We start from the raw sequence: 23,226 nt of genomic DNA, 5'->3' as shown, positions 1-23,226 counted from the left end.
TGGCTTTCCATCTCCCTTCTAGAGTGTGTCCTGCCCAGAACTCCTGGACCAGCATTATACAGTGGACATGACAGAGGCCGAGCACTCTGTCCAGCACCCGGTCACCAAGACTGCCACACGGCGCATCGTCCACACAGGCACACAGTCCAGTCCTGGCGACCCCAGTGCTGGACACCACTCCTTGGCCCTGTGTCCTGAGTTGGCACCCTATGCAGCCATCCTGGCCTCCTTTGCCGACAGCAAACCAAGCAGCGTCCGCCAGCGGCCCATCGCCTTTGACAACGCCACCCACTATTACCTCTACAACCGCCTCATGGACTTCCTCACCAGCCGCGAGATTGTCAACCGGCAGATCCACGACATTGTGCAGAGCTGCCAGCCTGGTGAGGTGGTCATCCGTGACACCCTCTACCGCCTTGGGGTTGCTCAGATCAAGACGGAGGCGGAGGAGGACGGGGAGGAAGAAGACGGGGCCACAGCCACAGAGTAAGCCGGGCACTTGCCCAGGGACCGCACATCTCAAGCCATAGCAAGGCCCTTGCCCGAGGCACATCCATCCAGGGGACCAGCCTCTGAGGCTGGGACTGACCAAAGAGCTTCCATTTCCTGAGCTCGGTGGAGCCCGGGGTCCTTGGTTCTCAGCCTTCCAGCGGTCAGGAGAGGCACCAGGACGCTCCTTACTAGACCCAGAGGCACCGTGGGTGGCGCCATGTGTCCACTAGAGTGACGAAGAGGCTGAGAGAAGGCGGGGTGCCTGCGGGTCGGGGTGGAGGCCCTGGCTGGGCCGAGGCTGCCCTTCCCGCCCGGGGATGCCCTTTCCCTCCCCTGCAGCCTGTTGCCTTTGCCTCGGGGCCTTCCTGAGGGTCCCTGTGGGCTCTTCGTTCTCCCAGAGGAGGCGTGCATCTCCTGTTCTTCTGCACCCACATCTGGGGGCAGCTGAGCGGGTTGAAGGGGCGAGCCAGTGCTCCCTTCCAGGACTCTCCTCTGCCTCAGGCTGTGAGGACCCCTCCTCTCCTGGCCACTGCTGCTGCAGCTTCCTTCCTCCCCCAAAGAGGAAGTGGCCTGTGAGCATGGCATGACCCGGTGGCAGTAGGAAAACTCCCTTCTGTGAAGGGGAAGCAGACTGGGTCATAAGGAAACAGCAGGACTGGCTCAAGTGCCCATGGTTTGCTTAGGGCACGGGAACTGGCCGTGTTAATTTATTGAGAGGAGTGGGATAGATGGCTTTTTTCCCCCCTCTCTCTTCCCCTGACCTGAATAAAGTTTATTAAATTATATGGTTTGGGTGCAACAAGAGTCAGTTCCAGTCTAGTTGTGTGGGGTACAGTGTGGTTGGGCCCCAGAGGTGCTGGGGAGGGTTACTCACCAGGGAAGGACGGAGGAGGTCCCTGGAAGTCAGCAGGGCACAAAGACACAGAGGCCTGTTGTGTTAATGGGGTTAGTTTAATGCTGACAGGGACATTCCACTTTGTGACTGTTAGTTACGATGAGTCAACCTGGAGCAAGTGCTGCTTGCTTGGTGTGGCCAGCCACACGGGTCCCCTGCCTTCCACCTCACTATGGTGGGGGCCAGACAGAACACTCTCAAGCTTTTAGCTGCCACCTGGCTCATTGCAGCAGTACCAGACCCAGGGCGGGGTGGGGCTGTGGAGAGAAGGCTTAGAGGCAGAGGGGGACAATTAGGTTCTTCCAAAGGAGCCAGCCTGCTCCCAGGGCTTAAGCATCTGTCTGCTCTTATCAAGCCACTCAGTGGGTGTCCCCTCCATTCTGCCAAGGCCCAAGGAACCTTGGTTTCTCGTGTTTGGGTAGCTCTTGGGAACTTCAATCACCAAATCAGTCCATTTCCATTGCAACAGAAGGGATGGAAGGGAGGTGGTTCCCAGAAGTGGGAACAGGTTAAGAGTTGGCATAGTGAAGCTGAGGCCACAGCTTTGAGAACTGGAGGGGTGGGGTGGGGCTGAGCCCCAGTCCCCGACTGGCAGTGATGGCCCAGGCCCTGGGAGTGGGGTTCTCACCCACCTCCTATAGATCCCCCACTCCTGAGTTTCAGAGCTGGGCCGGGCTGTTGAGAGAAAAGACGGAGGCCACAGTCTGTGTGTTCTCCCTGTGGTGCCCATCCACGGAGGAGGTGCGAGCTTGGAGGTAGGCAGGGTGGTACTTCCTGTGGCCCCCTCCTCAGCAGAACTGGTAGTTGTTGGGTTGCAGCAGGGGCTGGGCAATGTCGCCCTGCTCACAGCAGGTCAGGTGTTCGCTGGAGCTCTCCTCCTCCGGCTCGCTGCTGCTGCTGCTGCTGCCACTGCTCGGCAGATTGCTGTAGTCCTGGGTGCAGAGAGGCCAGGGGATGGTCAGTCCCGAAGGGTCAGGCTCAGCTCTAACTGAGCCACCCACCGTGAGCCTGGTCCCACTCACCCGCTCTCTCCTGTCCACCTGAACCTGCTCCTGGAGGAGGGAGCAGATCTGCTGGAAGGTGGGTCTGCGCGTCGGCTCCAGTGCCCAGCAGGCCTGCATGATGCTGTATCTGAGACGGGAGAGGAAGCAGCAGCTCGTGGGCCTGGGAGTCATCACGTACGTGTGCACACATATGTACACACACACACTCTCACTCACTCACTCCTGCCTGGCAGAGGTCCTGAAACCCGAGTCAAAAGTGAGCTTAGCACAAGACCAGTGCGCTTTAATCTTTCCGGTAACCCTGGGAAAGGGGGCTTTTTGTCAAAATGGGCCTGAAAATTGAGGAGAAAAAAAGCTCAGGGATGCTATTTGCCCAAGCTCTTGGCACAAAGGAGCACCCTTGCTGCCTGCAGGTAGGTTTAAGCAGCTGCTTGGTGGTGGTACTAAAGTGGATGAGGAGCTGTTTAGTGGGCTGCGTGCATCCACCTTGGCAGGGAGCGCCTGGGTGGCACAGGGAGCAGCTGTGGGGAGACAGTGGCTGGAGAAGGACGCAGTGGGTGAGACGGGCCAGTGGGCCTGCGGAAGGGCTGTGGTGAGGGCAGGGAGCCAGCGAGGAGCTTGTGGTGGGCCGGCTGTCGGGAGGCGGTTAAGAGACTGCAGTGGCTGGTGGCTGTGTTGACCAAGAGGCTGGCAGCCAGAACAGAAGAAAAGAGAAGGGCCTTCTTGGGCTCATAATTGCAGAGTCCGAATTAAACATTCGTCATCCGTCTTGGGGCCAGCCCCTGTTAAGATCCCTTTTTGAGAATGTCCTCCATGCTACCTGGAAAACCCTTGGAAACCCTAAACTTGCTAAAAGGGGTCCATGTTAGTCCACTGTGGGCGAGAGGAAACCTGGCCCTAGAACACTGGACTGGAAAGACGGGCGACACACCTTTCCATCCGCTTCCACCAAACCCTGGGGTACTTCGCTTACATGTTCTCTGGGGCAAACGCGGGCTGAGCCATTTGGTATCCATCCTTCACCAGCTTATAGAACTTGCTGTTCACCAGGATACCAGGGTAGGGGTTGAGCCCTGCAAAAGGTAAGATCACGGAAAAGACGATGCTCAGCGCCCGCTGTCCCCTACATCTTGGCGGGGCTGGGTGGCAGGTCCCAGCTGGACATGGTAATCGAACAGCAGCTCCCCTTAACAAGCGCTTACTACAGGCCAGGCGCTGCTAAAGGTGTCCTGCTTATTATAGACTTCTAGGATGTAGAAACCTTCGCCCAGGTTTCATTACACCCGCAGAATTCCAGCACAGGCTTTGGTCGGTGGAGGACCACACTGACGGGCCGAGCCCAAGTACTCGTCTTGGTGCCCCAGAGGTGGGCGCTGGGTCTTCAGGGATGTGCATGTTTCAGACGAGGGGAAACGGCATTCAAGGGAGGAGCAGCTGTCCAAGCAGACAGGTGAGGAAACAGCCTGGAGGGAGTGCTGTCGGGGTGGAGGGGCTCAGCCCACGTTGGGAGCTACGACACTTGGTTTTAAGATGCTTCCCCCACCCCTGCGCCCTCAGCAGCCCTTGCTCAGCGCTGACCTCCAAGCCTCCTGGGCCAGCATCCTCCAGGAGCTACAGGTGCCATGGGTCACCAGGCACCAGCCAGCCACACGCGGAGCCTGACTGGGCCAGCAGCTCACCGAGTGAGAAGATCTCCCAGAGCAGGATGCCGTAGGACCACACGTCACTCTGAACGGTGTAGACGCAGTCGAAGATGCTCTCTGGCGCCATCCACTTCACGGGCAAGCGAGCCTGGCACAGCAGGCCCCAGTCACCTTGGGCCTGGGTCACCACCCCTCCCCAGCCTGGCCCAGCCCTCCCAGCACTCACGTTGCCCTTAACGATGTAGTTGGAGTCATTCATGATGTCCCGAGCGAGACCGAAGTCCCCAATCTTGGCCACGTGGCCGCTGGTCAGCAGCACGTTTCTGGCCGCCACGTCCCGATGGATGCACTGGGAAGGCACTGAGGTCAGTCTTGGCCCCTCCCTGCTTGAGCCCAGGGTGCAGGGGCAGCAGCCTGGGCCCCAGAGGGCTTGGCAGATGAGGCAGTGGCCGTCATTTTTGCTCCTGTACCCTGTCTCCAGTCCCTGCCTTCTACCATGACCCAAGTTGGAGAAAACGTGGTCAGACAGGCAGTGTTGAGAACCTGCTGTGACTGGCCCTCTGGCTGAGAGCAGCAGGAGCCGCCTCAGAAGCTGGGCGCTCTGGAGCTGCTAACAGGACAAGCGGCTGCCACCCTCAGGGCTGGCCGTCCCCTAAGTGTCTGCGCACCCTCATTGCCATCCTACGATTTCATCTCTCTTTATAGGTGTAGAAACCTGGGCTCGGAGAGGTTCGGCAGTTGCTCAAAGCCACACAGCAAGAGGCAGAGCCAGCATTCAAGCTCTAGACTCCCCAGTCTGTGCTGTGAGGAGCATGGCCCCCTTCACAAACTCCATTTTCTCTCCCATGTCCTCACCCATCTAGCCTCACGGGTTCAGCTGCCCCCACCCCTCTGGGTGACCACACAGAGGGACCCATTTTCTGAGACTTACATTCTTGGAAGCAAGAAAGGCCATGCCCTGGGCCACCTGGCTCGAGAAGTGGAGCAGGTCACGCAGCTCCAGCGGCCGCCCGTCCTCCTTGTCCAGGTCTGGGGCAGGGAGAGGCATTGGGATGGCCCCGCTGACCTCCCTGCCCTGCACTGACCCCAGTAACCCCTCTCTTTCTCAGCCCCAGCACCTCCTCGCACCTTGTTCAGAGAATGAGTCATTTGACGACGAAGTGGACACAGGTCTCATCTCCACGTAGGTGTCCACACCCTGGCTGGAGAAGCCGCTGTCCCTGCAGAGGAGAGGGGCCCATTATTTCTGCTGCCCAGCTCAGGCCTCACCCAGCCACTCCACAAAGAAGGGCCCTGAGTCAACTTGGACTTCAGTTTCTGACCCACCCACTTGAGTGATCAGCGACCTCTGCATGGCCGTCCAGTAAGGGAGCTTACATCCTGTTCCATCTTTGGCAGCTCTGCCTGTTAGAAGGTCCTCCACTGTTCCTGATGCTAGTCTGCCCCTAGGCTGTTCCTCTTCCTGGTCCTTGCTCTGCCCTCAAGAAGTGTCTCCCTCTTCCCTGGAACGCCCCAGCAAGGATTTGATCTTATGCCAGGGCCCCTTCACTGCGCCTCTCCCTTCTGGCTTCACCCTGGGAAGCTCCAAATACTCAGGCTCCCTCAGACCAAAGACTGTGGAAACTAGGGACAAAACCTAGTCATTCCCACTTAACAGTTTTCTCTAGGCAATTCTGGTGTGCAGCCAGAGTGGAGGCTTGATCTAGAGCTTCTTAAACTAATTCACGTGCATGTGAATCACCTTGAGAATCTTACTTGAATGCAGATTCTGACTGCAAGTCTGGAAGGGCCTGAGATTGTACATTCCTAACAACACTCAGAAGACTATGAGCTTGTGCTCTGGGTAGCTGCTAAGACTGAGAAGCACCTTCTAATGTTTCAACCAGATAGGAGCCTGGACCTCTCACCTCCTGCCCCTGCTGTGATAGAGATGAGCACCGTGATGATGTCCTTACTCTAGTGTTCCCAGAAAAATAATCCAGTGTTTTATTTATGGTCTGACCATTGAAAAACTATTCTCTCCCTTGGTCTAGAAACTATACTTCTGTTAATGTAGCCTGGGATCCCATTAGCAGGATTGGTTCACATGCCACTTGCTCTTGAAATCGTGAAAATGGAAGCTAACACTTGACTTCTGTTTTCATTTCAAGTTGATCTGGCCTGAGTTCCCAGCCTGCTGAGGCCCAGCATGAGCCACCCTCTCCAAAGGGTGTCAGAAACTCCGAAGAGGAAGTAGATCCTGCCAGCCCGCGTGCTCGAGGTCACTGGATAGAGTGACATGGTCTCCTTCCCCTTCTGGCTTCCCAGGCTGGGTAGCTGACAGTGGTAAAATAGGAGCTCAGTGTATACCCTTCTCCTGATCCTGCTGCAGCTCCCAGCAGCCTGGCCCAGAAGCCTCACAGGCCCTGAGTCCAAGGCTTGCAGGAGAGCAGCGTGGCTTAGGTGAGCACTGGACGAGGCGGCAGCAGCAGGGTCCAACCAGGCTCCGCCTCTGCCTCTGACTCGTGTGTGACACAAAACTGGCCACTTCCTTTCTGTGGTTCCCCATGTGGCTCTGTCCACCTGCCTCTGGGTGGCTTCCAGGAATCACAGCATTACAGAGCGAGAGAGCAGAGACTCAGAGGTTCAGCCTGGATGGCTTTTTGGGGAAACAGGCCCAAGTGGACCAAGGACCTGGCCACAGCTATGCCGTGATACCTTCTCATCCAACAAGGAACAGACTCGATCCCACGTCCCCATGGCTACTCAAAATTGGGATGGGCGCCATGGGAGAAATAGGGCCGTTATCCCCAAGACTTGTCCGTCTCTAGCTAGGTCCCTGAATAGATCTTATACGCACGATAAAATGATTAACACCTGACGCCACCAGACTGTGAGCTGCCTATCTCTGCCCGCTATCCTCCTGGAACATAGTAGGGGCTCAAATATGCCTTGGACGATAGGAATAAAAGTACGAGACAAACTAAAGTGCCCACATAATATGGGTGGCTACTCCCCACGGTACGAGTGGGAAGGTGAAGACCACACAGCCACACAACCCTGAGCTGACTTTGGGAATAGACACAGGGCCCCACCTCCCGCTCCTGGCCTTTGCCAGGATACTACCTGCGGATGTATTTCTTTTCCAAGTGGATGTTCTTGTAGCCGGTGCCTGCCTCGGGATCCTGGCCTGGACTCAGGCTGGGTCCCAGCATGGCCTCAGCCTTCCTTCGCAGAAAGTTGAGCAGGTCACCATAGCAACAATACTCCGTGATGACCAGGACAGGGCCTAGAGCAGCCGAGAGAGAGGGGTCAGTGCATCCTTAACCCACCACCCCACCTGGACAAGAATGTGGGGAAAGGGCACTAAGAACCTGGCCTGTGACTCTGGAGCCCCAGGTTCTAATCCTGCTTGTCTGTAAGCAGCCCTCCATGCCTTCAGGGCCTCAGTGACCACATCTGTCTAGAGCAGAGGGCCCTCCGAAAAACTAGCTGAAGAATTCTTTCTTCAAAGGAAAACTAAGGCAGTTCCATATAAGTCAAAGCTGCTATAGGAGAAGAGAATGGGGTGGGCTGAATCCCAACGGATCCTGGGACAGTTCTCTGGGCCCTGCAGTGAGTGCCCAGCCTCTTTGAGTGGGGGCTTAAAGTTAGATTTGAAGGGCCTCACTCCAGACCCACAGCATCAGACTCCCTGGAGTGGGGCCTGGAGATCTGCTTTCTTTGCTCCTTTTCTAGGTGACTCTGATGTCCACACATGTCTGAGAGCCACTGGTCAGGGCTCCCAGAACCGCCTGTCATCCACGAGCAGCTTCTGACCAGTCCAGGCGTCTGGCCTAGGAATTCAAGGGGTGCCCAGACAGGGATCCTACCTTCACTTTGTAGGGATGGGAAGGGGAATATGGATGGCATGAGGCTCCCCTGGGGCCCTCAGACACTCAAGATTGTGGCCCCGCATGCCTTCCAGGGCCCCTCACCTCCATGGGTACAGGCTCCCAAGAGGTTGACTATGTTCTCGTGCTGGCCCAGGTGGCTCATGATCTTCAGCTCTGACATGAGGGCTTCCTTCTCGTCAGCATGCGCCGTGGCTGGGAGGTGGGGCCACAGAGAACGGGCAGGACATGGGGGGCCACACACAGGAGATACAGGAGCAAAGCAGGGGGCACCCAGAGCGCCCAAGGTAATCAGATGCCGAAAGAGGCAGAATAAATGACATGAGAGTTGGGGGGGAGAGAGAAGAGGTGGCCTGTCACTGAACTGGTTTGGGCCAAGCTGGGGCCAAGCCAGAGCCCAGGGAGGCCTCTTATCCCAGCCCCTTTGGGGTTCAGTCAGAAGCCCTTCCACACCCAGGAGTAAGAGGAAGCCTGGAGCTCACAAAGGAAACAGAGCAGCTTCACCTCCGATCCCAGGCTCTGACAGGCCGAAAATGCAGGCGATGCCGCGTGACCACAGGACAGACCATCCCGCTGGTGTCCACCACCTCCTACCCGCTCCCCCATTCCCGAGCCCCTCCTGCACTCACACTTCAGCATCTTCACAGCCACCTTCAGGACAGCATCTTCCTTGCCCAGACCAAAAGCTGTGGCCTCTACCACCTTCCCGAAGGCGCCGGCTCCAAGGGTCTTACCTGCCACACACACACACACAGCCTTCTCAGGTCCTGGGGTGCCAGAGGGGCCTCTCTCTAAGGGCCCACAGGCTCCCTGCCACCCATGCTGGCCCTGTGACAGGAGGGCGTGGTGGGTGCAGAGACCCCGGCTCACCAAACTGCAGGTTGTTCCGGGGGAACTCCCACTTCTCATTGTAGGGCAGCTGGGTGGGGTCGATGAAGGTGTAGCTGTTGCCTTCATAGCTCTCGATGATCTTCCAGCGCACCTCGTACTTGGGCTTCTGTTGGGGGGTGGGGAGGGGAAGGGAAGGAAGGGTCAGCTGGGCCTGCCAGGTGGGTCTGGGACATCATCCCGACCCAGGAGGACAGGGGCTGGGCGGTCCCACCGCACAGCGCACGGAGGTGGTAAGAGGGGCCGGGTCACCCCGTGCCTATGGCACCGAGAGCCCAGTCCCTGTCTTGCTTGGCCTTACAAAGGGAACATCCATTCTCCAAGCCTCAGTTTCCCTAACTGTGTATTCAAAGATTTAGGACCATGTCTGAGGGTCTTGACAGCTCTGATAATGGTAATTCCTGAGCTATGAGGGAGGGTGAAACTATAGGTCCATTCACACACCCACCCTCCCATCCAAGTATCAGCTAGTTTATTTTCACCTGTGCTGAGATACCAAATATAACAAGATTCACCACGTCAACCATTCCTCAGTACACTGCTCGGTGGTGTTACGTACATCCACACTGTTGTGCAACAGATCTCCAGAACGCTTTCCATCTTGAAAAACTGAAACTGTGCTCACTAAACAACAGCTCCCCGTTCCCACCTCCCACTTATCTCATGCATCTGACCACACCAGGTACCTGATTTAATTGGAATCATGCAGAATCTGTCCCTTTGTGACTGTCTGGTCTCACTCAGCATGATGTCTTCAAGGCTCACCTATGTGGTTGCCTCTATCAACATTTCCTCCCCTTTTGAGGCTGAGTATTGCTCCCATCTAAATACTTCACTGAGCACCTATTCGTTTCAGGCATCACTGATTCAGAGTTGAACAAAACAGAGTTCCTGTCCCCTGGAGTTTGCATTCTAGTGGCTAAGACAGGCATTCCACTCAAATACATACATAGGACTACAAATACAAAATGTAGAAAAAAATAGATTTTCAGATGGCTTGATGGAGACAATAAAGCAGGGCAAGAGGACAGAGGGAGCTGGGGACATCGAAAGACAAGTCAGGGAGGGCCCCCGGGGACGTGAGAGGGTGCCAGCCAGGGGAGCAGCGGGAGACAGAGGTGTGGAGGTGCTAAAGGTCCTGGAGAGGCTGAGGGGCTGGAGGTGCCATGGGGCTGGAGGCAAGCGGGCACAGTTCTGAAGGCAGGAGAGTCTTGAGGGCTGCCAGTCACTGAGTGAATTCTCTCAGTGCCAGGAGAAACCTCCTAGGCTTGATGCAGGTGAGTGATGCATCGGACTTTACAAAGTTAAAGGACAGACAGAGAGAGACCCCGCACACACAACAGTGAGCAGCTGGCGCACCCACTCAGGCTCTCCATGCTGCTCCAACCAGCCGGCTGGCGGCAGAGCCTGAACTGCGGGGGAGTGACCACCGCTCTCGTTCCTGCCCAGGGTGGCAGCTGCATGGGGGCATGATGCCAGGGGGTGCCCACGAGAAGTGCTGATGGAAGACAGAGTTTAGGTGGAAAGTGGAAGCTGGGGTGGGGCATTGGAGAACACCGAGGCCTCGGGTCAGCAGTCCAACTCTCTTTCCGGTCACTCGTGGGGCATGGAGGCCAGCTGGGCTGTTTTTTAGCAGCTGGGCTCCTCCATGGGGCACCCTCCTCGAGGTGGGGGGAGCTCAAGTGGGTGCTGGGAGGAGGGTGGCCTGTGACTGAAGTCTCCTAGGTAGCCATCAGGAAGAACGTCCAGATGGTAGTTTGGAGGGAGAGACTGCAGTTAGATATAAGGAAGAACTTCCAGGTTCTGATTCAGAACAAGAGACTACGGGTAAATATCAGGAGAGCCATGGTAGAGTTATAGCAGATAGCCTGAAATGGGACAGGAAGATTTCCTGAGTGTCAGAGGATTCAAACCCTGCCTGTGGCTGCCTTTCCAACTCAAAGGACAGAGACAGCACCAGGAAGGATTCCTTTTCCTCTCCTGGCCACTTCTATCTCCAGAAGCCACCGCGGTGAAGGTCATCTTTTCCTCCTTGCCACTTCTCCTTCCTCTGGCCCTGCAGCTGGGCCTGAGTCAGCCGGGAAGGGGAGAGTGGGGAAGGGGAGGGCGATCAAGGCAAGCGAGGTTGTCTGGCTGGGACTTCAGCCTCTGAATCCCAGACCTGATCGCTGGAGGAAGACACCACTCTCTCCCGCCTGTCTCAGGCGCCCCCACCCCTCTTCTCGGAAGGCAGCCTCCAGTTCTGCCCAGCCTCTGCCGCGCCTGCGCATGGCTCCTCCTGTGGAGCTCCTGGGAGCTCCTGCCCAGAGGGGCCTCTCCTCTGGGTGACCTGAGGAGAATAGAATGCTGTCAGTACGTGCCTGCAGAGCACTTCCTGTGAGTGGGCGCTGGGCTCCACACTCAACATGCGTCATCTCACTTATTCCTTGTAACGGGCCCAGCCACTTCCCCTTGCGGACCGAGGTGGGCATGGAATCATCAAAGTCCCCATGCGGGACTGCTGTCTGGGTGGGAGGATGCTTTCTGTCTTGGGAAGGGGAAGATCTGAACAGTTCTCACCAGAAATCTTAGGGACCCTCCTGTGCATCCCCTTTATGGCCCCCATTCCCGAGAATTCTAGTCTCTCCACTGCCCCTCCCACCATCCCCCTTGCTCCTCCCTGTCACTGTCGTCCTTTCTTCCGCACGTCCCTCCTGCTTCTAGCCTCTAGCCTGCTGACTCCTGCCCTTTTCTCTTCCCCCTCAGCCCCCCTTGTGGTCTTTCTGGAGGCCAGAAAGGTGATGACTCAGCCCTGGGACAGAAGTAACCCTTCCCCCCATTGGGGCCACCCTCTCCTCTGGCCTGGGTAGTGAGGACAAGCCAGCCTAGCTCCCCAGGGAAAGGGCGAGGCTCAGAACCCCAAGGGGCAAAGCAAAGGACACTTGGACAGTAAGCCCTCGGGCATGGCCATCACGTCAGGGTATGGCCATCTTGACCCCAGGGATGCCCTCCTTCTCTTGTTCTTGGGTGGACTTGGGCCAGTTCAATTTCCTAAATGGGATAAGAGGTGCCTGGGAGTACACGTTCCAAAAATGGTCCCTTGAAAAGAAGGTCGAGTGTCCCCAAACAACAACTGACCAAGGGGCCTGGGCAGTCCAAGGCAGAAAGGGCTGGAGGGGGAACTGGACACTTCTCTGGAATCTCTGCAGGGCTGGGGAGGCAGCTCAGTGGGGCGCAGGGAGGCAGCTTTCAGCTCCATATAAGGAAGAACTTTGCAACAGAGCTGCTCAGAGAAGGAACGGGAGGCCACGAGAGTGACTGAAGTCCTGTCCCCCTGGAGGTGGGCGAGCAGTGCCCGACAACCACTTTGGGCGTGTAGTCAAGGAGATGCCCAACCTCAGACAGCCCTCCAATCCCAAAATGTGTGAGCAAACTTAGCTTCCCCAGCCAACTTCCTCCTGGGCCCAGCGTGTTCATCGTCCAGTCTGAGCGCTGTCCAAGCCCAGGATCTTGCTGAGTGTCCCACAGCCTGCAGTCTGCCAGTCAAAAGGTCTCATGGCCAGTGTCAGAGGTGGACCCAGATCCCTGAAGACTTGACCTGGGGCCCCAGATTCTGGAGGCTGCGCTCAGAGCTGCGCCCTCATGCTGGGTGCCGATATGCACCGAGCACCCTGTGTGCCTCTGGGCACCCCCGACACAGCATCCGCCTGTCTACTCCAAGTCCTCAGCTTACACTAAAACCCCCAAGGCAGGTGCAGGGAAGAAAAGGCAGCAAGAGGCTCACAGGTGCGCTATTCATTTGTAACTCACTTCATTCTGTTGTTCACATCTCCTGAACCTTCAGGATGGGGTCCAGACCTCCAACATGCCCCACCTGCAGCCTCTTCCAGGCATCAGTGTTTCCGGTGCTCCCCGTGGTCTTCCCCACTCTTTGTGCACACTGCCCTCTCCCCAGAGACACCCTTGCCCTGAATCTCCTCTTCCCCTGGCTGCCTGCCCCATGCTCCATGGCCAGTCTCACCCACGCCATGCCGCCGCCTCCAAGCAGACTCCTTTCCCTGCCAGCCAGAAACCATCCCTTCACTTTTGGCCTGCCGCAGCCTTCTAGCCTGGCCCTGTCAGTGCCCAACCACACCGGAAATGGTCTTTCATATAGACAGGCAGTGCAGCTAAATGGTGGAGACCGTGGGCTCTGGGGTGGGAAGCAATTAGGATTCTTGAGCAGGTCCTTCAAACTTGCTAAGCCCATTTCCTTACTGTAGAATGCTGACTGCTCTAGTCCCTGCCTCCAGATTGTCGTGAGGGTAAAATAAGATGACTTCATGTTTTGCAAAATGGTTTAGAAAATGACTGTTTCAAAACCAACCTCTGCCACTGGCCAGCTGTAGACTAGGGCATCTGTCTCAACCTCTTGGAACCTTAGCTTCCAACTCTGTAAAATGGGATTAGTGATACTACCCACATGCCATGGTTGCTGAGGGCGGTAAATGAGAGGATACAGGTAACACATGTCATAAAAATGCCCCTAAAATCACTGCTCAATCACCGATTGAGCACTCAAAGTGACAGGCAGGGCACTAAATGTCAAAGTGCAATTAACAGCAGACTTGATTCGTAATAATATCAAATAATGAAGAGGAGGGGCTTCCCAGGTGGTGCTAGTGGTAAAGAACTCGCCTGCCACTGGAGGAGACATAAGAGACCTGGGTCAGATCCCTAGGTGGGGAAGATCCCCTGGAGGACAGCATGGCAACCCACTCCAGTCTTCTTGCCTGGAGAATCCCATGGACAGAGGAGCCTGGCGGGTCGCAGAGTCAGATACAACTGAAGCAACTTAGCACGCACACTGAAGAGGATGGGGACTTCCTTGCAGTCCAGTGGATAAGAATCCACCTTCCAGTGCAGGGGACGTGGGTTCGATCCCTAGATGGGGAACTAAGATCCCACACGCCACGGAGCAACTAAGTGGGCATATGAAAGTGTGAGTAAGCCCATGCACCTCAACTAGAGAAGCCTATGGGTATCCAAAGAGCTGGTGTGCCACAGCTAAGACCTGAAACAGCTAAATACATATTTTTAAAAAATAATGAAGAGGATGATGATGATCAGGCCTTCCCTCCACTAACTCACCTGCCACCTGACAGAGACACAGGCCTGGCCCCTGGGGCCCCTCTTGTGCCCCTGAAAGCCCCAGCTGGAAGAGGATCCCACCTTCACCCTCTCCTGACTTCCCACGGCTCTCCTGGTAGCATCTTTCCTCTGTAATCCACGCCCTCACTTTCATGGTAGCAGCCATTTCCTGCACGAGACAGCGAAGCCTACGAGAGCAGAACCCCAGCGGCTTGAGTCTTGACTCACACAGCCACTCACACTGACATACAGCAGGCGCCCACTGGAGAGCTCTGGTCGTGAATGGCCAGCCGCCGGGTGAGTGGTCGTGCCGGGTGGACCCGCGCGGCCCGCTGGTGCTGCCCCGGCTCTGGCTGCCTCGCCCCACCCCGGCTCACCTGCTTGTACTTGTAGAAGAGCAGCAGCAGCAGCAGCAGCAGCAAGGCCATGATCGACATGCAGGCCACCAGCACTGGTGTGAAGAGGGGCTCATCGCGGGGCTGCATGGAGGCTCCTGCACGGAAGGGCGGACAGGGCCGTGAGCCGGCCCAAGGGGCCTTTGAGACCCCGGGCCCCACTGGAACAGGCCCGTGGCCTGGAACACGGGAGATGCCCCCGAAATTCTTGCTGATTGAACAAAGTATCCTCTCAGTAGGAAGCCTGCAGACCCTCCCCCAGCCAGGGGCAGGGAGGAGCCCCCTCCAGCCCTGCCCACGCCCAGCTCTAAACCCTGCCCAGACTCACAGCCTCTGCAGCCAGGGGAGCCCCTCAGATCACGCAACCCACCCCCTGCCTGTGTAAGAAGCCTCTGGGGCTCAGCCATGACTTGAACCCTCCCCCAATGTGGAGGCTCATTACCTACACCTCTGGCCAGCTTGGACGGAGAGACCTTCTGGACTGAAATCTGCCTCCCCAGGAGGTCCCTGTAGCATCCCCGAGTGCCCTCTGGTACCACACGGCCCTCCGAGAGTCTGAAAGCCAGGCTCATGGACCCAGGTCTCCTCTTCCCACATCAGTAGCCCCAGTTCCCTTGATGCGTTGGGAAGGACCTAATTTCCACCCCCTGGCCAGATCAGCAGCATGAACCTGAGACTCAGCCTCACTTCTACCTCTTATGAGGTGTGAGAGCAAGCCTGTGACTTCTCCCAAAGCCTCAGGTTCATCACGCCCCAAGAGGGAAGGTAGGCTGCACTAAAGCAACTTCCTGGGGTTGGGCGAGTGCACTGAAATAGTGTCTGCAAGGCGCTTGGCACGATGCCTGGCACAGTGTAAGCCTTCAGCAACATGTTGGCTTTCTTATTTGTAATATAGGACCACCAGCTTGGGACACAGCTGCCAGGGCAGCGCGTGTGGAACTGGGACTCCAAGGCTAGGAGGAGCCCCTTGGAGCCAGGCGGAAGCCCCAGTCTGTCCTCTCTGGGCCTGGCACACAGTGGGTGCCGAACCTGCTTTTCAGAGGCCCGAGGGTGCTGTGGCCCTGTACAGTCCTGGGCCTCTCAGAATCAGAGAACTCACCCACATGCGGCCTTTGTGCAATGCAGAGGGATGAGTCTTCCTCCAGACAAAGCTGCTGTGGCAGTTGCCCCCACCCTCACGCACAGCGCCCCGGGTGGATAGGACTGTCTCTGACGGAAGGGAGTCTGGGAAGGATGGGAAAGGCCGGAGAGGCTGGCCCTGGGTTGGGGGCGGGGCCTGTGTTCATTAGTCGCCTGTGCCCGTCACTCTAAGCCCGGGGGAGGCCCTGCTCCCCTGTGAGTCTCAAATGCACACCTGTGAACTAATGAGTCAGCTCAAGCGCAGGAGTAAGGGCAGAGGGGCCAGATCAGGCTGCCGCTGCTTCAGGCTGCTTTCTGTCTAGATCTCTGCTTCCCCTCTGCCCTTCTCCCCCTACTACTTCCAGCCCTCTGGGTTCTAGACTGCCCATCTTGCTGCCTTTGGTCACAAGGGGCCTAGAGTCACACATGGAGAGCTAGACTCGGTATGGCTGGGATCTGCTCGGCACTGAAACTCTGGCCCTTGGCTCCCAGGAGTGGCTGGGGATAGTTCCCTGGGCACCCCTCCTGTCGCAGCCTGGAGCAGGGGTCCAAGGCTCACCTACGGAGATGGGCCCCAAGGCCCCGGAGGTGTTCCCCATGCTGTTCTGGGCCCTGCACTCGTACGTCCTGTTGTGTTCCAAGGTCCCAGGGGTCAGCAGGCTCTGGACGGTCACTTTGTGGAAGGGCTTCTGGTGCAGGACGTCAGGGTTCGGCTCCTCCAGGACCAGCACGTGGGTCTTATCACATCTGGGAAGCACAGAATGTGGTCAGAGCTTTGGGGTGCCCAGCCCTTGAGCCCAGGTGAGGAGGGAAGTCACTTACCTGTTGGTGTGGCTGCTGCACTGCACCCACGTCACATTGGGCTGGGGGTACCCGGAGGCTTCACAGAGCAGGGCTTTAGAGCCATTGGAGAGGGTCCACATGACTTCTACCTCCGGGGGGTCTGAGGTAGAGAGGGCCTGAGTCTCCTCGCCTGACCGCCCACCCTGAGCCTTCTCTGCCCCAGCCCAACCTCCCCCAGCTCGTCTATCTCGGCCGCCCCAGGGACCCTGTGTCCCCAAGCCCTTCTACTCACATAGGAGGGTGAGTTCAAAGGTCAGGGTGTCCTCGCCTCTGGCATTTCTAGCCTGGAAGGAGTAGAGGCCGGCCTCGGAGGGCTTCAGGCGAGGCAGGGTGAGCTTGGAGGTGTATCTGTGTGGGAGGAGCAGACCGTCTTGGGTGAGGACAGAGGGTTCCGACAACCACCTTAGAGGGGGTGGTTTTATTTTTGGTCGAGGGTCTGGGGCACGAAGGCCTTGGCTGAGCCAGGTACCCAGCCTGGGTCCACTGAGACATGGAAGAACCACCAACCCGATTTCCTGAATTGCCTCTCTCATCCTCAAAGCACTTTGGTTCTGAGGTTTAGTGGAGGCAGCGTGTACAGTGCCAGTGCGGGGAGAAGCCCGCAAGCCTCACTGAATGTATCTACCTTCACCACCTTCACTGGGCTAAACAGTCCTCGCTGAAAATGCCAGTACCTGGTCAGCTTCTATCCCCCAGGAGGGGCTTTGGGAGGGAGGGAGGCAGGAAGCAGCCAGGGGGCTCCAGTCCTAGCATTGCCATTTCCCAGCTGTGTGGCCTTACGCAAGGATACGTACCCTTTCTGTCCCTTTGCTTGTTTTTCTGTGAGCGTGAGGGATCTGTATTCAGAGAGCCTGACTCATTGCAGACACTTGCCCCTTCATTGGAAAATACCTGCAGCCATTACTAGACTAAAACCCATGGTGTTTACTCAGCCAGTTCGTTGGCATATAGAACCCCTCTACATGTGTCAATTCTTGAGATAACTAATACCTGCTTCTTAAACTGAAAGAATTTAACTTTTTGCATGAGTCCAAATCACCACGATGAACACACCTATCACACGGGCTCAGTTTGGTGCCCTGTGCTGAAAGGCCCCAGATTACCGAGCTCAAGGGCACCTCTCTGGTTCTTTTCCACAGTGTCCCTATTGCTTACAGACCCCTGAAACATATCCATGGATCGGCCCCCTTCCAGGTGTCTGCAGACTCCAGTTCAGAACTTCTCCTTTAGATGAGAGGAAGCTAGAAATCCTGGCTGGAAAGGACAAGAAAGGAACTAGAAGAAGAAGATGAGGACAAAGGAACATCTTTGTTGATTCTGTTGATCAACAAACAAGAATCCAGGAATCAAAGAGGTTTGGGCTTCCAGAGCTAGAAAGAGAACTCTAGAGAGTTTGGGAGTTGGAAGATGTCCAGGGATTATCTACCATAGAGATGGCAACAGGTCTCCTCTCATGAGCCAATTATGATGGAAATATAGCCTGAAGACTGTATTGAGAAGGACTCTGAGGCTGTATTTAGACATCGCAGGAAATGATTCGTAACTGAATTAGGGCTGTTCATCACAGTTGTGAGAGAAGATGTGATTGCATGTGACCCACATTTTTGCTGTCTTTAATGGACCTGTACTCTCTCATTCAAATGGTAGAGGAATAAAGAAGATGTGGTATGTATATACAATGGAATATTACTTAGCCATAAAAGGGAATGAAGTTGGGTAATTTTTAGAGATGTGGCTGGACCTAGAGACCGTCATAGAGAGTGAAGTTAGTCAGAAAGAGAAAAATAAGTATCGTATATTAACACATACATGTTATATCTGAAAAAATTGGTATAGATGATCTTATTTATAAAGCAGAAATAGAGACAGACATAGAGAACAAACGTGGATATCAATGGGGGAAAAGGGAGATGGGATGAATGGGGAGATTGGGATTGACATATATACATTGTTGATTCTATGTATAAAATAGGTAATTAATGAGAGCTACTGTATAGCACAGGGAACTCTACTCAATGCTCTGTGGTCATGACCTGAATGGGAAAGAAGTCCAAAAAAGAGGGGATATGTGTATACATACAGATGATTTGCTTTGCTGCACGTGGTAACTAACAGCACTGTGAAGCAGCTATGGATGGAGTGTGCCCACGCTCAGCTGTGTCTGCCTCTGTGACCCCAGGGACTGTAGCCCACCAGGCTCCTCTGCCCATAGGATTTTCCAGGTAAGAATACTGGAGTGGGTTGCTGTTTCCTTACTCCAGGAAAAATTTTAGAAATAGAGCAGGGTAGAGAAATGATTATTTTCACACTTGTTATCATTGTTCCTCCTTAGGGAAAAAACTCTCTTGTTTAGAAACTGCCTGGTTAGGTCACTTTGGGCAGGAAAGTAAGACCCTGAGGAGAGAGTCCACAGGAGACAAAAAGACATTTCTAAAATGCTCTGCATGTAGAGTACTCAGGACTCTGGGACTGGAGGGTGGGGGCGTGCACAGGCAGACAGACCTTCATAAGAAGAGTTTTGATCCAGTGGAGAAGAGTAGCTGGTGAGAAATTCTCAGGGGTGGATGGCCGCAGGTTTTTAAAGAACTTTCGATATATCTGTGACTGAGAGATATTAATTCCCTCTAGTCCCCCAAACCTGTGTGTGTGGCTCTAGATACCTCGTGCAATTGCCATCAGGAGTGTGACTCTGAGTGGAAATCATGGGGATGACCTTCTGCATTTGGATTAGTCACAAAAGAGGAGAATGAATAAGCTCAGGAGACCTTGGGTGACCGTCAGAATGCACACACCCAAGAAAGGATAGAATTCTTGAGGACGTCATTTAATTTCCCAAGGATACAGCACAAAGGGTATGCCAATTTCATCTACATCTCAAACACAGATGACTGATGTTGAGGCTCTACATAGTCAAGAACACTGAGCCCTAGAAATGGGAAAGGGCTCACCCCCTAGTCAAGGTTGAGACAGGACCCAAATGTGCTGACTCTCTTAAAGTGTTCTCTGTCTGGCTGTGGGCCATGCAGATGGGAGCTAGTGGGTGGTACCTGTATGTGTTGTTCGTGGTTTCAAAGTTGAGCTTGGGCTGGGAACCAAAGAAGGGACCCTCATAGGTCCAGTTGAAACTTTGCAGGCTTGGGTAGGCCTCCACCTTGACTCTGAGTTCAAGCTTCTCACCCACGGCCACCTCTTGGAGGAGGTTCTGCTCAGAGGTTAAGTTCAAGTAGGCACTGTCTGGGAAGCAGAATGCACAGAAATCTGGAATGAGTGGGAAGATGTCTGTCTGTGTGTTCATTTGGTGATCCACCTGTGGAGCCAGTCTTTCAGCTGGACCCTCCCTGAGTACCTAGCATGTGCCAGTCACACAGACCCGACCTGTAGCCAAAACTTGCCCTCTCTCATCTTTTTCCCACTACTCCCACCCCTCTCAAAAGCCTTATCTCCAAGTTCCTGAAAGAACCTGGGCAAATTCCTATCTTCCTTGGCACCTCTACCTCTTTTTTTATGTAATAAAGAGATTAATAGAATATATCTATCTTGTTATAACTGTATAAAATGTTTTCTAGCAGCTAAAAATGTCCCCCTTTCTGGTAGTAGTTTATATTTCCCCCTTTTCTGGTAGAAGTTTAATCAATGCAACTTCCATATCCAGTTCTAAAGTGGGCATGTGACCCAGGCCAACCAATCAGGGTAATCTGTGCCCTTTGGATCGTGATTGGTTGCGGGTAGGAATGAGTGAGTCCATGGCACTCATTCCTATGGTTTCTGTTGGAACTGGAGGAAAAGAGAAGCTTTCATTCCACTGGGGTTTCCAAGCTTGGTGCTGCCCCACAAGAAAAATATAGAGCCAAGGGTTGGAAAACAATAGTTTCTTGTCCACATCTGAACATCAAAATCCAACTGTCCCAGAAGCTCATAACCATGTTTTGTTTTGTTTTGCTTTAGCTATAAGGCCAATAAAATCCTCTTTTGGTGAGGTCTGTTTGAGTTGATTTCTGCTACTTATACCTGAATTCTCCAGTATTCTTGCCTGGAGAATCCCATGGACCGAGAAGCCTGGTAGGCTACAGTCTACGGGGTCGCAAAGAGTTGGACACGACTGAGCGACTTCACTTTCACTTTCACTTTATGCCCATGTAGCCATGGCCCCTCTTCCTACTCACATGTGCACACACAGACACACACACAATTCTCCACCCATCTTAGTGTTCTCATATCCTCAGAACACCCCACAGTAGTGCCAACCTGGGCTCTTTGCTCAAGTCATTTCCTCCACCAGGAACCCCATATTCTTCCTTTCTTCTATTTAGATCCTTCTCATTCTCTAAGACTCCCCCACCAGAGAGACTCCATCCATCACTCCAGGGTAAAGGAGTACTCCCTCCTCTGGATTTGTTTTGCTTTTTTAAAAACTGAGGTATAGTTGATATATAATATTTTATAAGTTTCAGCTATCCAACATAGTGATTCACAATTTTTAAAAGTTATATTCCATTTAAAGTTGTTAAAAATGATTAACTATGTTCCCTGTGTTGTATAACACATCCTTGTAGCTTATTGATTTTATACATAAAAGTTTCTACCTCTTAATCCCCTGCTGCTATATGCCACCCCCCGACCTTCCCTCTCCCCACTGGTAACCCCTAGTTTGTTCTCTGTGAGTCAGCCTCTTTTTTGTGATATTCATTAGTTTGTGGTATTTTAAATTTTTAAATTTATTTATATTTAAAGGATCTTTTCCCCAAGTTTTACTTATTTTAAGTTTTTGGCTGCATCCTGCAGCGTGTGGGATCTTAGTTCCCCAACCAAAGATTGAACCCACAGCCCCTGCATTGGAAGGTGAAATCTTAACCACTGGACCAGAAGAGAAGTCCCTTTGTGGTATTTTTAAGATTCCACATATAAGCAATATTGCATAGTACTTGTCTTTCTCTGTCTGATATATCTCACTTAGCAGGATACCCGCTGCGGCCCTTTGAGACTGTACAGTCATTAGGCACCACATCCACACTACTTCGGGCTTCCCTGGTGGCTCAGTTGGTAAAGAATCTGCCGGCAGTGCAGGAGACCCGGGTTCAATTCCTGGGTTTGGAAGACCCCCTGGAGAAGGAAATGGCAACCCACTCCAGTATTCTTGCCTAGAGAATCCCATGGACAGAGGAGCCTGGCGGGCTACAGTCCACGGGGTCGCAAGAGTCAGACACGACTTAGCGACTAAACCACCACCACCACTCCACTTCTTCATGCATCTGGTCCTCCCTTTAGGTAGCTGTCTTCTCTCTCCAGGCTTGTGAGCTTTGAGGGCAAGGCTGTTTTCTTCTCTCTTTCTCCCTTAGCCAGCCAGCCAGCCATTCATTCATCCAAACTCCAACCACTTCCCATCACCTCCACCATATCCCTCCCTAATCAAGTCACCATCACCTCTGGCTCAAACTAGTAGCAGGAGTTTCCTAACAGTTTTCTGGCTTCTACCCTCGTCTCCCAATAGACAGTCCTCAACAAAGCACCAGAAAGCCATATTACATCTTGCTACCCTCAAGTCAGATCATGTCACTCCTTTGCTCAAACCCTCCAATGGTATCCCCTCTCAAGAAGAAAAGCCCAGGTCTCACGCTGGCCTCCCAGGACCTTCTCCTTCACCTCTGATGTCATCATGTACTACATTTGCTCTCAAGCTCCACCCAGCCACACTGGCTGACTTACTCCTTGCATATGGTGAGCTTGGACCCACCTTAAAAACACTGCTTGCCCTCTGTCTGCAGCTCTGTTCTCCAAGATTCTACATGGCATGGTCCTTCACCAACTTCGAGTCCTTGCTCAAATGTCAGTTTCCCAGTAAGTCTTCCTTGATGATCACCCGATTTTAAGCTGAAAATCCTACCCAATTGTCTTTTTCACAACTTATTTTGCTTATCGCTTGTCTTCTCCCAACTAGAATACAAACTCCATGTGGGCAGGACATTTTCTCTCTCATTTGTAACTGGATCCCCCGCATTAAAAAGGATCTAGCAGGAAGAGTGAAGGAAAACAACATCCGTTGACTGACTACTGTAGGTCTGCACTACAAAACGGATAGGATTAGAATCCATAACTGGGAGACAGTTCACTGTTCTCTCCTGCTTTAGCCCTCAGAGATGCTGGCACAGGATAGGCCCACAACAGCGCTTAGGTGCTCCTGCAAGCCTGATGTATTACTTGTTCTGTGAGGGTAATGATTCTTAGGCTCGCCCTCCCGCCTCCCCTCAGGCTCCCAGCTTAATACATGAGGTGTGGCCAAACTGAAAGCACTCTGAACCTGTCCCCACCCTGAAGAAGCTGCCCTCTGCTCCGGATTCTCAGCCCAGTGACTGTCGCTGCCTCCTCCCCAATCAGTCTGGTCATCTTGGCTCCTTTCTACTTTGTCCCAGCAGCCATTGTCCCGCCTAGATTGTTTTGGATAACAGACTCTCCGGGGTCCCCACCATAATCCAGCACCCTTCACCATCTCTGGCCTGGAACACCACGTTAACTGCCCTGATGGGCCTCCAGCCTCGAGTCTCCTATCCAAGCCACATGACACAGGGCAGAGCTTTCTCAAATGACATCTCCTCAGGCATGCTGAGCATTTACTCTGTGCCAGGCCCTGCCCTAGTTAGTTCCGATACATTCAATGAATTCTCAGAGCAAACCTATGAGACACTTACTGTTAGGATCCCTATTTTGCAGATGGGGAAAGAGTTTAAGCAACCTACCTATGTCATTGGTGGAGGCAGGCTGGAATGTGGCTCAGGACCGCGGGCTCCTGGCCACCACTCCTGCATCCTCTCTGCCATCTGATCCCATCACTCTCCTCTTAAGACCTTTGACGCCCGCCCACCAGAGATGAGGCAAGCTACCGGTTCAACTTGCTCTCGGATACTACCCTCTGCCCCGCTTTCCTATGACCACCACCCCACCACCCCTTCGTGTCCCTGCTGTTGTCGGTTT

At 54.2% G+C, this 23,226-nt stretch overlaps 2 protein-coding genes and 1 long non-coding RNA gene across 9 annotated transcripts in view; 2 read left to right on the top strand and 1 right to left on the bottom strand.

Annotated features, from left to right (window-relative positions):
• The window catches only part of HMGXB3 (HMG-box containing 3), a 62,493-nt gene extending 61,216 nt beyond the window's left edge, over window positions 1-1,277 (top strand). For all 4 annotated transcript variants that reach the window (XM_044947462.2, XM_025292426.3, XM_025292425.3 and 1 more), the window contains one exon: window positions 23-1,277. In XM_044947462.2, coding sequence (XP_044803397.2) covers window positions 23-490 — 468 coding nt within the window. In that variant the 3' untranslated portion in view covers window positions 491-1,277. The remainder of the gene's footprint in view (window positions 1-22) is intronic.
• Window positions 1,278-1,424: 147 nt separating this feature from the next.
• Window positions 1,425-23,226, bottom strand: part of CSF1R (colony stimulating factor 1 receptor) — a 75,517-nt gene continuing 53,715 nt past the window's right edge. For all 4 annotated transcript variants that reach the window (XM_006043071.4, XM_044947463.2, XM_044947464.2 and 1 more), the window contains 16 exons: window positions 19,308-19,494; window positions 16,493-16,608; window positions 16,240-16,360; window positions 15,977-16,164; window positions 14,281-14,396; window positions 8,777-8,903; window positions 8,536-8,640; window positions 7,991-8,101; window positions 7,140-7,302; window positions 5,163-5,254; window positions 4,966-5,063; window positions 4,261-4,383; window positions 4,071-4,182; window positions 3,365-3,464; window positions 2,410-2,518; window positions 1,425-2,319 (listed from right to left, as the gene is read on the bottom strand). In XM_006043071.4, coding sequence (XP_006043133.3) covers window positions 2,176-2,319; window positions 2,410-2,518; window positions 3,365-3,464; window positions 4,071-4,182; window positions 4,261-4,383; window positions 4,966-5,063; window positions 5,163-5,254; window positions 7,140-7,302; window positions 7,991-8,101; window positions 8,536-8,640; window positions 8,777-8,903; window positions 14,281-14,396; window positions 15,977-16,164; window positions 16,240-16,360; window positions 16,493-16,608; window positions 19,308-19,494 — 2,012 coding nt within the window. In that variant the 3' untranslated portion in view covers window positions 1,425-2,175. The remainder of the gene's footprint in view (window positions 2,320-2,409; window positions 2,519-3,364; window positions 3,465-4,070; window positions 4,183-4,260; window positions 4,384-4,965; window positions 5,064-5,162; window positions 5,255-7,139; window positions 7,303-7,990; window positions 8,102-8,535; window positions 8,641-8,776; window positions 8,904-14,280; window positions 14,397-15,976; window positions 16,165-16,239; window positions 16,361-16,492; window positions 16,609-19,307; window positions 19,495-23,226) is intronic.
• On the top strand, window positions 4,390-6,894 carry LOC123335041. Its single transcript, XR_006553301.2, has 2 exons — window positions 4,390-5,397; window positions 6,185-6,894. It is a non-coding gene; the product is annotated as an uncharacterized LOC123335041 (long non-coding RNA).

The sequence above is a fragment of the Bubalus bubalis genome, chromosome 9 (genome assembly GCF_019923935.1).
Source record: "Bubalus bubalis isolate 160015118507 breed Murrah chromosome 9, NDDB_SH_1, whole genome shotgun sequence".
NCBI classification, from domain to species: Eukaryota; Metazoa; Chordata; class Mammalia; order Artiodactyla; family Bovidae; genus Bubalus; species Bubalus bubalis.
This window is presented reverse-complemented; position numbering and strand designations above follow the sequence as displayed.